This window comes from Artemia franciscana, chromosome 10 (genome assembly GCF_032884065.1).
Source record: "Artemia franciscana chromosome 10, ASM3288406v1, whole genome shotgun sequence".
In the NCBI taxonomy this organism is placed as follows: domain Eukaryota; kingdom Metazoa; phylum Arthropoda; class Branchiopoda; order Anostraca; family Artemiidae; genus Artemia; species Artemia franciscana.
This window is the reverse complement of record NC_088872.1, coordinates 44,586,984-44,599,738: the sequence shown is the minus strand read 5'-3', so window position 1 is coordinate 44,599,738 and position 12,755 is coordinate 44,586,984. Positions and strand designations below refer to the sequence as shown.

The following is a 12,755-nucleotide window of genomic DNA, read 5'->3' as shown; positions in this document are numbered from 1 at the left end:
CAACTCTACTTTTTAAATCAATAAAAAAGTTTAATATTCAATAAACAATAATAAACTGCATTTAAAATCTAGTCTGTGCTCGATCAAATGATCCTGAAGCAGGCATGCCTTGGCTCCCGATAGAAACATTGGAAACATCTTTTTACGAAGGATGATGAGCCCCTAAACCATTTTATTTAAGCTGTAAAGCTCAAGATGTAACCTAACAATAGTTGTCAACAGCTGTTATATTATTTTAAATATTTAGATTTCCTACTAGCAGAAAAAGAGATCCCATGGTTAAATGGTCCATCAAGCCCATGAAATGGCCTCAAGCTGTATCGCTTATATATGTAGAGCTAATGAGTAAACCTGGTGAAGCATTAAACTGACATTAGCTTCTAATCTCATCTGATTGTTGGAAGCACGAAAAATATATTTTGTGCAGAAAAAGTGAATTTTTAGATGAACACACGACACGGCACCAGTAAACCCTATCCCTATGAAAAAAAAGGTCACCATTGGCTAGTACCCGCTTGAATATATCTAACGAAGAAGAAAGAGGGAGGATTCAGAATAGAGTTGCGTCCTGAGAAAAAAAAAACAAATAAAAATGTGGTGTAAATGCTCGAAATATTTAAACCTGAATTCTGTGTCTATTTTATCGTTGAATTGTTATACATAGAAAATGGGAATAATTTTGAGGCTCATATCGCGGATGCTGCGTGCACACCTCGTACAATCGATTCTTACCAAAAATAGGTTTTTATATTCATCTAATGCAGCTTTTCATGCCGTGTCGTCTGGTGACAACAAATTTTTTTTTATTTCTTAACACTTTTTTCAAGGTTCAAGGTTCTTTTAATATAACCAATATATACAAAATATTAGGTAACTCAAGGCTGAGAGTATAACTCGAATGCAATTGAGCTACCTTTAAGCAACACTAAATCTGCACAAAAATTAATATTAAATAAATAAATTAAAAATTAAAAATAATTAAAAATAAATCTCTAACCAATCTTGGCAGAAATAAATAAAAAACAAAAACAAACAACAAAAAAACAAATCCCGTGCCGTACGATACCATTTCCATCCTCCGCACACCATTTTGAGACACAATTAAATTTACAACTTTAAACCAAGTGAGTCATAAGACATCTGGAGGCCTCATGGGCGAACCCCAGAGACTAACCCATTAACATAAAAAAATAATAATAAAAGAAAAATTTTATTTAGATTTATAAATTTCAATCAGCACTCTTTTCAATTTTAGTCTTATAGCATCTATGCTTACATTAAAATCAATCTCATTTCTCAATCTTTACCAATGTAGAGGAATCAAATACCTCAGGCAAAAACGCAACCTCTCTGTAACTACCTTAGGAGTCCACAGATTATATTTACCACGGGTTTCAACTTGTGAAGATGAAGGAGAAGAAATAAGACCCATCGATGCAAAATATCTGGGGAGCTTTTCTCGTTCAAGCTTAATCTTAAACATAACACTTAAAAATGGGATACTTTGCCGAACAGGAAGAATATTATGAAGTGAAAAAAGGGTCTCTGTTGTGGATTTTAAGGGGAAGTTTGATGGCGATGGCAGAAAAGGTTTAAGGATACGAACTGCTTTATTTTGGATAATCTGTAAAGGGGTAACATTACTTTTAAAAGTGTTCAAAAAAATAATAGATGCATAATCAAAATAGGTGCACAAGGGAAAAGTAAAGGGATTTAAGAGCGCAATATGGAAGAAGGTTTTTCAGTCTGCACATTATACCAACTCCACGGGCACCCTTTGCTCTAACCTGATTAATTTGCTCCTTCCATGACAAATTCTCATCAAACACAACTCCCAAATATCTTATTGATACAACCCTTTCAATAACAGATTCAGGTTCATTCGCAGAAAGGGAAATTGATTCTATATCTGGAAACTTGTGACCCGTTCTGCTGTGAATAATAAACTTCGTCTTCTTTCTGTTCAGAAGTAGTCTATTATCAGAGAGCCAAGTAGACAATCTATTATATGTGGATGTTAAATTGACCACTAGCTCTTCAAGAGATTTACCAGAAACGGTTGCTGCAGTGTCGTCAGCAAACTGAGTGTCTGTAGAAGAAACTCCAGTAGCTGAGCACAAATCATTAATGTAAACTAGGAAAAGCAGAGGTCCTAATACGGATCCCTGGGGAACACCAACCTTATCTGACTGCTGTAAAGAATTAGATCTAAAATCATTATATATAAGTATCTGCTGCCTCCCATGAAGATAAGATTCAAGTAACCTAAGGCAATAACGACGAATACCAGCATTCGAAAGCTTATACAAAAGAATTTGATGAGAAATGGAATCAACAGCTTTCTGTATGTCTAAAAATATATTTGCAGGCGTTTCGCCATGGTCAAGACAATCACTAATATGTTGGACAATAATAGCCATAGGATGATCAGTGCAGTGCTCTTTTCTAAATCCAAACTGAAGTTTAGAAATGTAATCAAATTTATCAAAAAAAGAATAAATTCTGTTATACAGTGCTCGCTCTACAACCTTCGAAAAAGCAGAGAGTATCGATATAGGACGATAATTAGCAGGAAGCCTCGGGTCATCACCTTTATGTAGGGCCACAATTCTTGCTGATTTAAATGTTGAAGGATAGACACCAGTTACAAATATAAGATTAATAATGTGGCATAACACCGGTGATATAACTGGGAATATTTCTTTGACCAAATTAGTTGAAGATCCATCAAGGGCTTCAAGATGTCCCGTTCTTCATTTTAGATATGATTTGTTTAGTTCAATTTCAGTGACCGGGGAAAGGAACATGCTTTTATCAGAGGGAGGGGGCATGTGATCTTTAAATAAATCATTATTATTATTATTTGGAGAAACATGAAATGCATTAGCTGTTTTTTCACAGATGCTTACAAAATGAGCATTGAGCAAGTTCACTATTTCCTGCTCATCGGAAGAAAAAGTACCATCACCACGTAACATTTCATTCGGAAATGAAGATTTCTGAGACCTTCCCAACAGAGAGTTAATAAGTCTCCAAGTGTGTTTTTGATCCCCACGAGCTTCTACAAAAGATTTTTCAAAATATCTAGCTTTTGCTTTCCGAATTAACTGTGTCAGGACATTTTTATACTTTTTAAACTCTTTTTCATTTTTAGTAGATGGGAATGACATAGATATTTTAAATAGCTTATTTTTTATTGAAATAGAGTGTAGAAGCCCGCGTGAGACCCATGGTTTGTTAGGGAGTGTATATTTTTTTATTTTAATGCGCCTCAATGGACATGCTTCATCCAAGCACTCACGGAAATATTTTAAAAACAGAGTCGTAGAAATCTCAGGGCATTCACATTCTAGAATTGCAGTCCATTCATTTAAATACAAAAGGTTTCTCAATTTATCCATTCCTTCTTTATCAATTTTTCGAGTTTGTTTAAATTCCGAAAATTTTGGTCTGTGATTAATTCCAACATCGGCAACTACAACACAATGGTCAGAAACATCTGTAAATATAATATGCGAAAGAGTAACGGGGATAGTAGAAAAAATATTATCAATGAGAGTAGCCGTATCTTCCGCAACCCTGGTCGCAGACCTGCATGATGGTAAAAGTGATTTTGATAGGTTCATGCATAGAAACTCAAGCGATTTTTCATGCAAATGATTAGAAATTCCCGGTCTATTTGTCTGAGCTAACAATAAATTAATATTAAAATCACCCATTACCAGAACTTGCTCAGAATTCAAATTAGTCACATCTTCAATGAAGCATTCATAAATTCGCAAAAAATCTTGTAACGAAGCCGATGGTGATCGATAAACAGCACAGACAAGAACTTTCCTATTATCAATCACACATTCAATGCAAAGGCTCTCAAAAGTCACCTCTTGGTCATGCTTAGATAGTTGCTTCTTCACAACAAATGGAAGATCATCCCGAAGAAAGAGTCCAACTCCGCCACCCTGTCTATTTTCCCTATTATTAGATATAAATTTAAATCCATCACAATTCATGAATACTGCATTTCATTACTTAAGAACGTTTCACATAGGCCTAAGATACTTACCCTGTGGTTACAAAGTAACTGCGAAACAAACTCGTGGCTACTAGCCAAACCTCTGCAGTTAAAAAGTGCTGATCTTAAATTCCCATCAATTACAGGTGTTCCTAGATCCCCTTCAAATAAAAAATCAGTAGCAGGAAGGCTAGCTAAACGATCATCATAAACACCTTTAGCAAAAGGGGAAAAATCATAATAAATATTTTTTAGATCAAGATGATCACCGAGGCGGCTCCCCAATCTTCCCCCAGACTCCCCACTACTCACGTGTTATATATAAATTTCATCTTTAGCTTATGTCCCAGGCAGGCACGACGGAAAAATGGAAATGGCATCGCACCAGTAATCAGGCAAAAAAGTGGCAGAGAACAAACAAGACCTCGAAACCTGATTTTTTTCACTAGACCTACTAACACTAGACAAAGAAAGAGAAGACAACACAAGACAAAAAAAAGGACCATGATTATTACGGCTAGATCGTATTTAAATTTTAAACAAACCATGATGACGACCAGAAAAAAAAGAAACAAATATATATATATATATATATATATATATATATATATGTATATATATATATATATATATATATATATATATATATATATATATATATATACATACACATACACATACATACACATATATATACCTATATATACACATACACATACATATTTCCCTACAAATTAAAATATAACCCATAGTAACAGCAAAAATCATCACTGATCTTGACAAAACCCCATCAAAAAAAAGAATAGAAAAAAGAAGAACTTTCAACTGTTGTCACTTAAAAGGAATAATAGACATTTTAAATAATCATTGTAATCTTCACTGGAGTTCAATAATAACTATTAAGCTTCATGATGGTCATCGTATTTTATCCACTTATCAGAGTTCAGGTGACATACTTCTAACCATAGATCCGTTCCCTTTTGTTTGATCCTGGAGGACTCCCATTTTCCAGCTTCGCGCAGACCTTTAGCCTTAGCAAGGAGGCTGTTCCTGATATCGTTAAGTTTGGGAGGAAGATCAGACACAACGCGAGCTCCGGACCCTTTAAGCTTCCCCACATTACGCATAATTAATTGCACATCTTTGTCTTTGCTAAGGGAAAGAAAAACTGGTTTTAACGTCTCAGTTTTCGATGAGCCTCGCCTTGTGGTAATGTTATTGCTTGTTTTAGACCCCAGTCTATAAAAATTGTCAATTGTAATAGGGCTAGAAATTCCCAAAGTATCACTGATCCATGATTTCACGTTAGATTCCTGGGTTTGGTTACCCTTTTCGTTTCGTAGACCATGAATGATGAGGTTTTTTTTCTGCTTTTTAAATCAATTAGCAATAGTTCTTTCGACAGTAATTCGCAGGAAGCTTTATGAGCATTCAGTTGACTTTCGAGTTCACGAATCCTATTGCCACGTTCTATTCCATCCGATTTTATGACTTCAATATCAGCTTTCAAACTCACAAACTTTAGTGACAATTCGTTTTGGTTTGCCAAAATTATATCAAGTTTATCAAGTTTCATCAGCTTGGCATTAATGCTAACTTTAAAGTCCTCAAAATCCTTTTTGCTGACGCTCGCCATCATTAAATAAATCAATAATTACGATCTAGTTAAAATCACCTTATATCATTCCTTGCTATCAACAATAATCTTATGCAAAAAACAGGTTTTGCGCGGTTGACTTTAGCGAGATGCTAACACCTTGAATGACCAGCCAGAGAATAACAATTGTCTTACTGTATTAATGATTATATCCAAAAAAGGTGTTTGCAGTATGAACTCTCAAACAAGACTTAAACGGCAAAATAAGAAAAATCCACCTCGTGATATCTCTGATAAGTTTATATCAATGACATAAACTAAGCCTCGTAATATCTATAATAATTTCTTGTATATCTCTTATCTACGTATAAAACAAAAATTCTGAATCATGTGGAATTATTTGGTATTTTTATTTAAAAAATTCCAACATCAAATCAGTTTTTATCATCTTCTGAACGGTATAGGTGTGCACGTAGCAGCCGCGACATAGGGAAATTCATATCGGTAGAAATAATTCTAATTTAGATGGACAGACTTGAGAAATGTAAAAGATTCTTCACTAGAATGTAATAAAAAAGACATATAACAATCTTCTCAGCAATGAACACTACTGAATGCTCATTCCAATTTCCTCAAATCAGTTGTTGTTAAAAGTTTTAGTTTTAAAGAAAAAATATAAATTAAACTTACTATTTTAAAAATGAAAAAATGTGGTTTTATAATAAATAGCATTCTTAACTGTATAATTAAAAATAAAACTAAATTTTTTATTATGGTTAAACGCAGCTAAAGCTAGGAATGAGTGATGATGAAAAGATGATGTCGGCTAACAAAAAGATGAATCAAGTGGACAGCTTGACTTAACCTTGGTAGTATTATTAGCAAAGACAGTGGGTGGCTTATAGATGTTCAAAGTAAAATATCAAAGCCCAGGGCTTTTCTTCACAGTTTGGAAGTTCAGGAAGAGAAGTCTGCGAACCAAGATTAGAATTTTAGAAGTTACAGTGATGACAGTGGTCACATATAGTTCTGAAGCACCGGTGCAGCGAAAAACAGAGGAAGATTCGCTAGATAATAATATTGTCCTTTTCAGCCAACCGTCTAAGGCTAAACGGAGAGCAGGTCGTCCACGCATCGGGCGGGAGGATGTCGTAAAGAATGATTTAACGGAAATAGGAACTTCCTGGGAGGATATGAAGAGGGAGGCTGTGAACAGATTGGGACGGAGGAGCGTGCGTAGCTATGCTGGCCTCAGGCGGCTTGGCACTGCGGTGAGTTGTTAGTAGCAGAAGTAGTAGTAAGTACTTTGACCGCAATCTTTTTTACTTTACAAGGATTTTCTTTTTCTTTAAATGCACATTTTCCTTTTCTTTTGACTTTTGTATTTATCTTACCAGTCAAAGAAGGTTCCAAGATGTAATAGAGCATACTTGGACTAAATTTATATAAATTTTCCACGGTCAAATACATTCACTTTCGACTTCGATCAGAAAACCCTTTTTTCTTTGTGAACTCATCCTGTTCAGTAAGAAACGATTTTTTGGGAGTCCTGCCATCTATTACAATTTATTCGCTCTTTGGATCAGTCTATGCGAGAACTCTGTATTACCTTCTATTGCTTGGCAACAAGCATTTTTTGGCGGTCAATAATTTTTTCATTTCTTTTAATTGGTATTCAAATAGACTAGCAGAGTCGCATAAAATATTATTTAAACGCTTTCGCATTACGCTTGGCTGCTGGATAGTGGAATATTCTTATGTTACTAGTGTAAACAAGGTCAAGCTTTTAAAAACAATCAAAATTTTCTATTCCAAGAAGAAAATTACAATCTTTCTGGTTTCAACAATCTCCGGCTTTAACTTAGTTCCTTATAGCTCTAACTCTTTAGATTTTCAGCCTAGCCCTAAGCAAAAGAACCAGATACAAAACAATTACTTTATTTATACCTTTGCAGTTTCGTTACATAATAAATTGCACAAGTAAGATGAGTTATCTAAAAATAAAAATTGCACGATAAATCGAATCTAATTATCTAATACGTTCACAATACCACTATACCACTTTATAAAAAAAAAAAAAAAACGTTGTGCATAAAGCCTGATCACCGGTAGGTTTCAAAAACATATTCAACTAAACAATAATACAAAGCGAACATGTGCAGGAGGGGGAAGGGGGTCGTGGATTGAAGTGAAAAAAAAACAGAATAGAAAAAAAAGGTTTAATACTGAGTTGGGCCGTCCAGAAAATATTGAAAAAAGGGAAAACTATAACAGATTTTTGGAAATCTTCCTTAGCGCCAAAATAATATTGAAGATGGGTTCCCTTTTCGTATATGTAAATATACAAGATAAAATAAAAATATAGTTCGGACAAAAAAACCTGGTCACCGGTACGTTTAAGAAACCATCCTCAGCTAGATTCATATACGAATTAGTGGGATAAAGGGATGGAGGATTTAAGCGATATTATATATATATATATATATATATATATATATATATATATATATATATATATATATATATATATATATATATATATATATATATATATATATATATATATAGGTAAAAAGGTAAAGGATACGGCATTAGACTTTACAGTCCCTACCGGCGGTGCTGATCTCCGTTTCTTGGCCCTTCAGCCAGGAAGTGCAATGGGGGGTTGGGGGCCAACCATCCTGTGCTTTCGCACACCCTTCCTGTTTACCTTCCCCAGATTTCTCCAGGTACCCATTTAAAGCTGGGTCGACTCTGGCTAAGCTTACAGAGTCACGCCACTGACTCCCGTCCCAAACTGAACAATTGGGTACACTGGGATTCGAAGTATTTATATAATATATATATATATATATATATATATATATATATATATATATATATATATATATATATATATATATATATATATATATACTTTAATGTTAAGATATTCGTTTTAGTTTTAACGATTTATCAGAGGGGCTTATATAAATACACCTCCACAAACGAAAATTCCAATTTATTCTACAAACGATTGTTCCTCACCCAAGAGATATATTGACAAAATTGACATTAGAATGCACACAGTAAAGAAGAAAGGTAGGACTGCATCAGCCCCCCCCCCCTTAAAAAGATCGCAAGACAAATTTTCGTAAACTAGAAATTCCGAAATATTAACTGGGCTAATTAGCTCCTTGCTTCCAAAGAAGCTATTTGTCTATATTCGATTTAATAACTGATCAGAGGCGGACTGGACCGGGTGGCAAAGGGGCAAAGATGGTCATATTTGGGCCGCTTCAGGCTGCTCCTTTACTTTTTTCTTCGTACAAAAGTGCAGTCGACTTAATGCTCAACAAAAATTCCGCTTGACAATTTTTGCTGTTTTTATAGGTCTACGGACAGATTTAGCGTAGACATCAGCATCCTGCCCAAGGAAGGGAAGGATGCTGCTGCCAAATAGGTTCCTTCATGGGTTTAAATCTGATAAATATAAATCGATGGTTGTCACTTAACTCAGGAGTTGGATTTTTGTTTTTCATTGTGTGCCCGATTTCGTTATAAGCTATCAGGAAAATCACTTCATACTGGAACGTCAAGGTCTTCTGTTGGGAAACAATAAATAATAATTTTTTTTTTATTCTCCTTTTGTGTGAAAACCTGAGCAACAACTGGTCCAACTGGGTATAAGGGAGATCTGGAACAAGGAACAATTTAGTTATGAAGCATCAAACAGGAATTCCACTAGAATCAAGAGATACTTATTTTTCTTAATTCCTACAAAAATACCAAGAATAATGGGATTAACCGTCAAATAAAAAAAAATAAAAAAATACTGTTTTAATCTTTGAGAAACGACTCTATCCATTTTCGAGTGCTACAAATTATTGTTGCCTGGGTCAAAAATAATTTTCTCTTTTCGTTAAAACAGAGCCTACACTGGGGGAACTGAAATAGTTAATAGTCTATTTCGGTGTTCGAAGAATATTTGAAGGAATACGAGAAGGGGGAGGGTGTAGGATACGACATTACAGATTACATTTAAGTAGATACTTTAGGGTCGAATAGCATTATTAATCAGTACTTGGACCAAGGTTGCCACATTATGAAAAAAGAAATCACTAGATTTTAGTGATATTTTGGTTGATTCAGTGATTTTCCTCAATTATTTTTTTAGATTTATATGCTGATATAGTGATTTTTTTTATTTAGGCAATATAAAAATCACTAGAGATAGTGATAAATCACTAGGGGTGACAACCCTGGCTGGAGAATGTGTACAATTCTTTGCCAGCAAGGGCACAATTTCTTAAACATTTCAGTAGCTTATAATGTGATAATGCACTTGAAACGAAAAGTAAGAATACATTTCAAGGAGCAAGGAAACATATCCGACATTACTTTTTTTTAGATAAGAGAAACCGTAAAAACATTTATCCTATATAACCGTTCCTAACCGTAAAATCCATTAAACACCTGTTTTAACCCTATCTATCTTTTAAAAGATTTTTTCCCTTTTCAATTTTTTTATTTACAATTTTTTAATATAGATTTTAAAATAAGAGACTTGATTAGCCCATCCTATTCTGGTTTTATTACAACAGTCCCTAAAGGCTAAAAAAAAACCTTGGTTATTGCGTAATAAGTATTTTTAAAGTTAGGTTCCTCTGAGTTCATATTACAACACGTTTAAAAAAATTCGCTATTTGGTAATACATGCAATTGACAAAAAAAAAAAACATTTATTTTTTACTCTTTTTTTCATATTTATTTACTCACATTATGATGTTTTTTTTTTGCATTAGCTCAATCACTTATATTCTGAAAAAAATCTAATATGTTTCCGTTATTTCTGTTGCCAAGTCGGAATATTAGTCTATAAATTTAAAAAAAATGTCAAGAACTTTAATTTAGTTTTTTTTCTTGGTTCTAATTAGAATATATACAAAAAACAAAAAACTGTCCAATAAACACACAAAATTATCCTTGTAAGCATCATAAAATACTGAAAATTACTCACTAGTTTCAAAAGAGATAAATATCCTTCACAGAAAGTCTCATTATAGATTATGCCAAAGACAGTTCTAACATTACTTGGAAAATGTAATGATACAACAGTCTCTGTCCTAATTTCCCTTATTTTCTTTACCTTAGGTAGGGTGGGGAAGGGTCTTCTTCCATTTAAACTTTTTAAGAGCCTCTTTACCTGCAACCCCTTTCTAAAACCTTAAAAATGCAAACAAGGTGGTATTATGACCGAAAACACATTTTGAAAGCAATTAGTCCATCAAAGAAGTTTTGCTTAATCCTTCCAAGGCTAAAACTTAGAATCTGCTGAAATTAAAAAATTGAAATTCTTACATATTTGTTCAACAAATAGTGAATTTTTCAAGTGTTGTAATACTAAACAACTACGACTGTTTAGGTTCCTACCTTATTGTTTCTTTCGCACCATACGTGTCGTCTGCAATTATAAAAAGTGTAATGGGTATTTATTTTGTCAAACTGAAGATCCACACCCAACCCGTTTGATGTAACATTGGTTTCACATTGTCAGTTAGACTAAGTAGCTTACTCTCCAGAATATATAAAAGGATACATAACAGTTCCGCTGAAATATTTCAGCAAATAGATACAAACTTATATTCTGGCAGAACATAAGTAAGCCAATATGAGACCCCCCGCAAATAAGCTTTACTAATTGGCTCATTTTGTTGGCTCATACACAAGGACATATGCACGTGGGGGGGTGTCAGTGTCTAAACCCTCCCCCAGCCTGGAATTTTTCTCCGACTCGTAAAAAATGCATACAAATAAATTTTTGATGCGTTTTTAAAAGTTTTTTTTGTGCAATCTGTCCCCCCCCCAAAAAAAAAAATCCTCCCAAGAAAATCCTGGATACGCCCTTGCTCAGAAATCTTGTTTGGTTCTCAAGACACTTAGTAGTGTCTGGTTTTCTGAAAATTCATTATGTATCCTTTTCCCGCTTTCAAAAGCAGTCAAAGTTTAGAGGTTTTGACCTTAAGATTTGTCTCGCTTGTTTCAGAGGCCTATGAAAACATTCATATTACAAAAAACTGGTAGCAATCAAGTGTTAAAAGACTAAAAATACGTTTTTTTTTTTTCTTTTTTTTATTTCCCAGTAAAATTTAGCTTTTTTCAACATGACACCAAAAAGAAAAAGAGAAATAACTTTCCTATGATTACATGGCAGAAAGTACTTTAATTTTATTTGTTTACATCTGCGACTGCATTTCCTAAGCTGACCGCACTATTCTTTAATTTCAAAAATTTCCTTCGAGAAAAATTCCGTTTCTTAGAGTTTCGGTTACTGCTGAGCAGGGTCGTTACTTACTTACAGTTCGTTACCACGAACTGTTTGTTTTTCAACTATCCCGTCCAGAAAAATGAAATTGCCTTTTTAAAACCTAGTTGGTTCTTCGATATGAAATTTACTCAATAAAGGAATAAAAATTTAGATTATAACTGATGGTTATTCTGTGTGAAACTTTAAGCCAATATAAAGAATGATAAGTGTTAAAGCTACAAGATTTTTCACGAGCTATCTCTCTGTTTTGAGTGAAAATATCTGTGAAGTTACTGCTGCCGATGTTATATTCGAATATTAAATTAGAATCCTGAGGGCTTTATGAACCAAGTCCAAGAACATTTATAGTACTAAATTTCCTTTTTTTTTATTTTCCTTTTCTCAAAGACAAAATTTAAATAGGTAATAAGCTCTAAGAAGACCCTACGAACTCTACGATATCAATGTAGATGAAAGCCTTTATGTAATCATTTATATTATATAAAAACATACACTATAACAAACAGGGTTTTTGAATGCATTCCTGGAGAGTTCTGGAGGGGGGGAAGTTTTGAGGGAGGAAAGTTTGGGGAGGGATATATTCTTATAATTTAATTTCTTTTTCTTTATTTTACTTTTCTGGAAGACAAAGGAACTTATCTATCTAAAAAAAACAACCGGGAAGCTACCTCATTATTACATTAACCTGAAACTTCATGAATTTTTGGAAGTATCCTTCAAAATATGCAACAGCAATAGACATCAGTAATTTTCAACTAATTTTGGGTCATGCCCCACGTAGGAATTTCCAAAATCCTGACGCCCCCTTACAATATTTAAATTTTTTTATTCAAAATTTT

The 12,755-nt window shown here is 33.8% G+C and overlaps 1 protein-coding gene across 1 annotated transcript; it reads right to left on the bottom strand.

The window, feature by feature from the left end:
* Positions 1 to 875: 875 nt before the first annotated feature.
* On the bottom strand, positions 876 to 4,010 carry LOC136032483 (uncharacterized). The gene is made up of 3 exons (XM_065712793.1): positions 2,910 to 4,010; positions 1,760 to 2,456; positions 876 to 931 (listed from the first exon to the last, which is right to left on the bottom strand). The coding sequence occupies exons 1-3, from the start codon at positions 4,008 to 4,010 to the stop codon at positions 876 to 878; spliced, it is 1,854 nt and encodes a 617-aa protein (XP_065568865.1).
* Positions 4,011 to 12,755: the final 8,745 nt, after the last annotated feature.

Bases quoted from the DNA above. Each gene is read 5' to 3' on its own strand.
- LOC136032483 (XM_065712793.1), bottom strand. From the start codon at position 4,010: ATGAATTGTGATGGATTTAAATTTATATCTAATAATAGGGAAAATAGA. The intron at 2,457-2,909 runs GTAAGCATCTGT...TCTAAACTTCAG, and splicing joins ACTTGCTCAATGCTCATTTT to TTTGGATTTAGAAAAGAGCA. The intron at 932-1,759 runs GTATAATGTGCA...ATTTTTGTGCAG, and splicing joins AAAGGGTGCCCGTGGAGTTG to ATTTAGTGTTGCTTAAAGGT.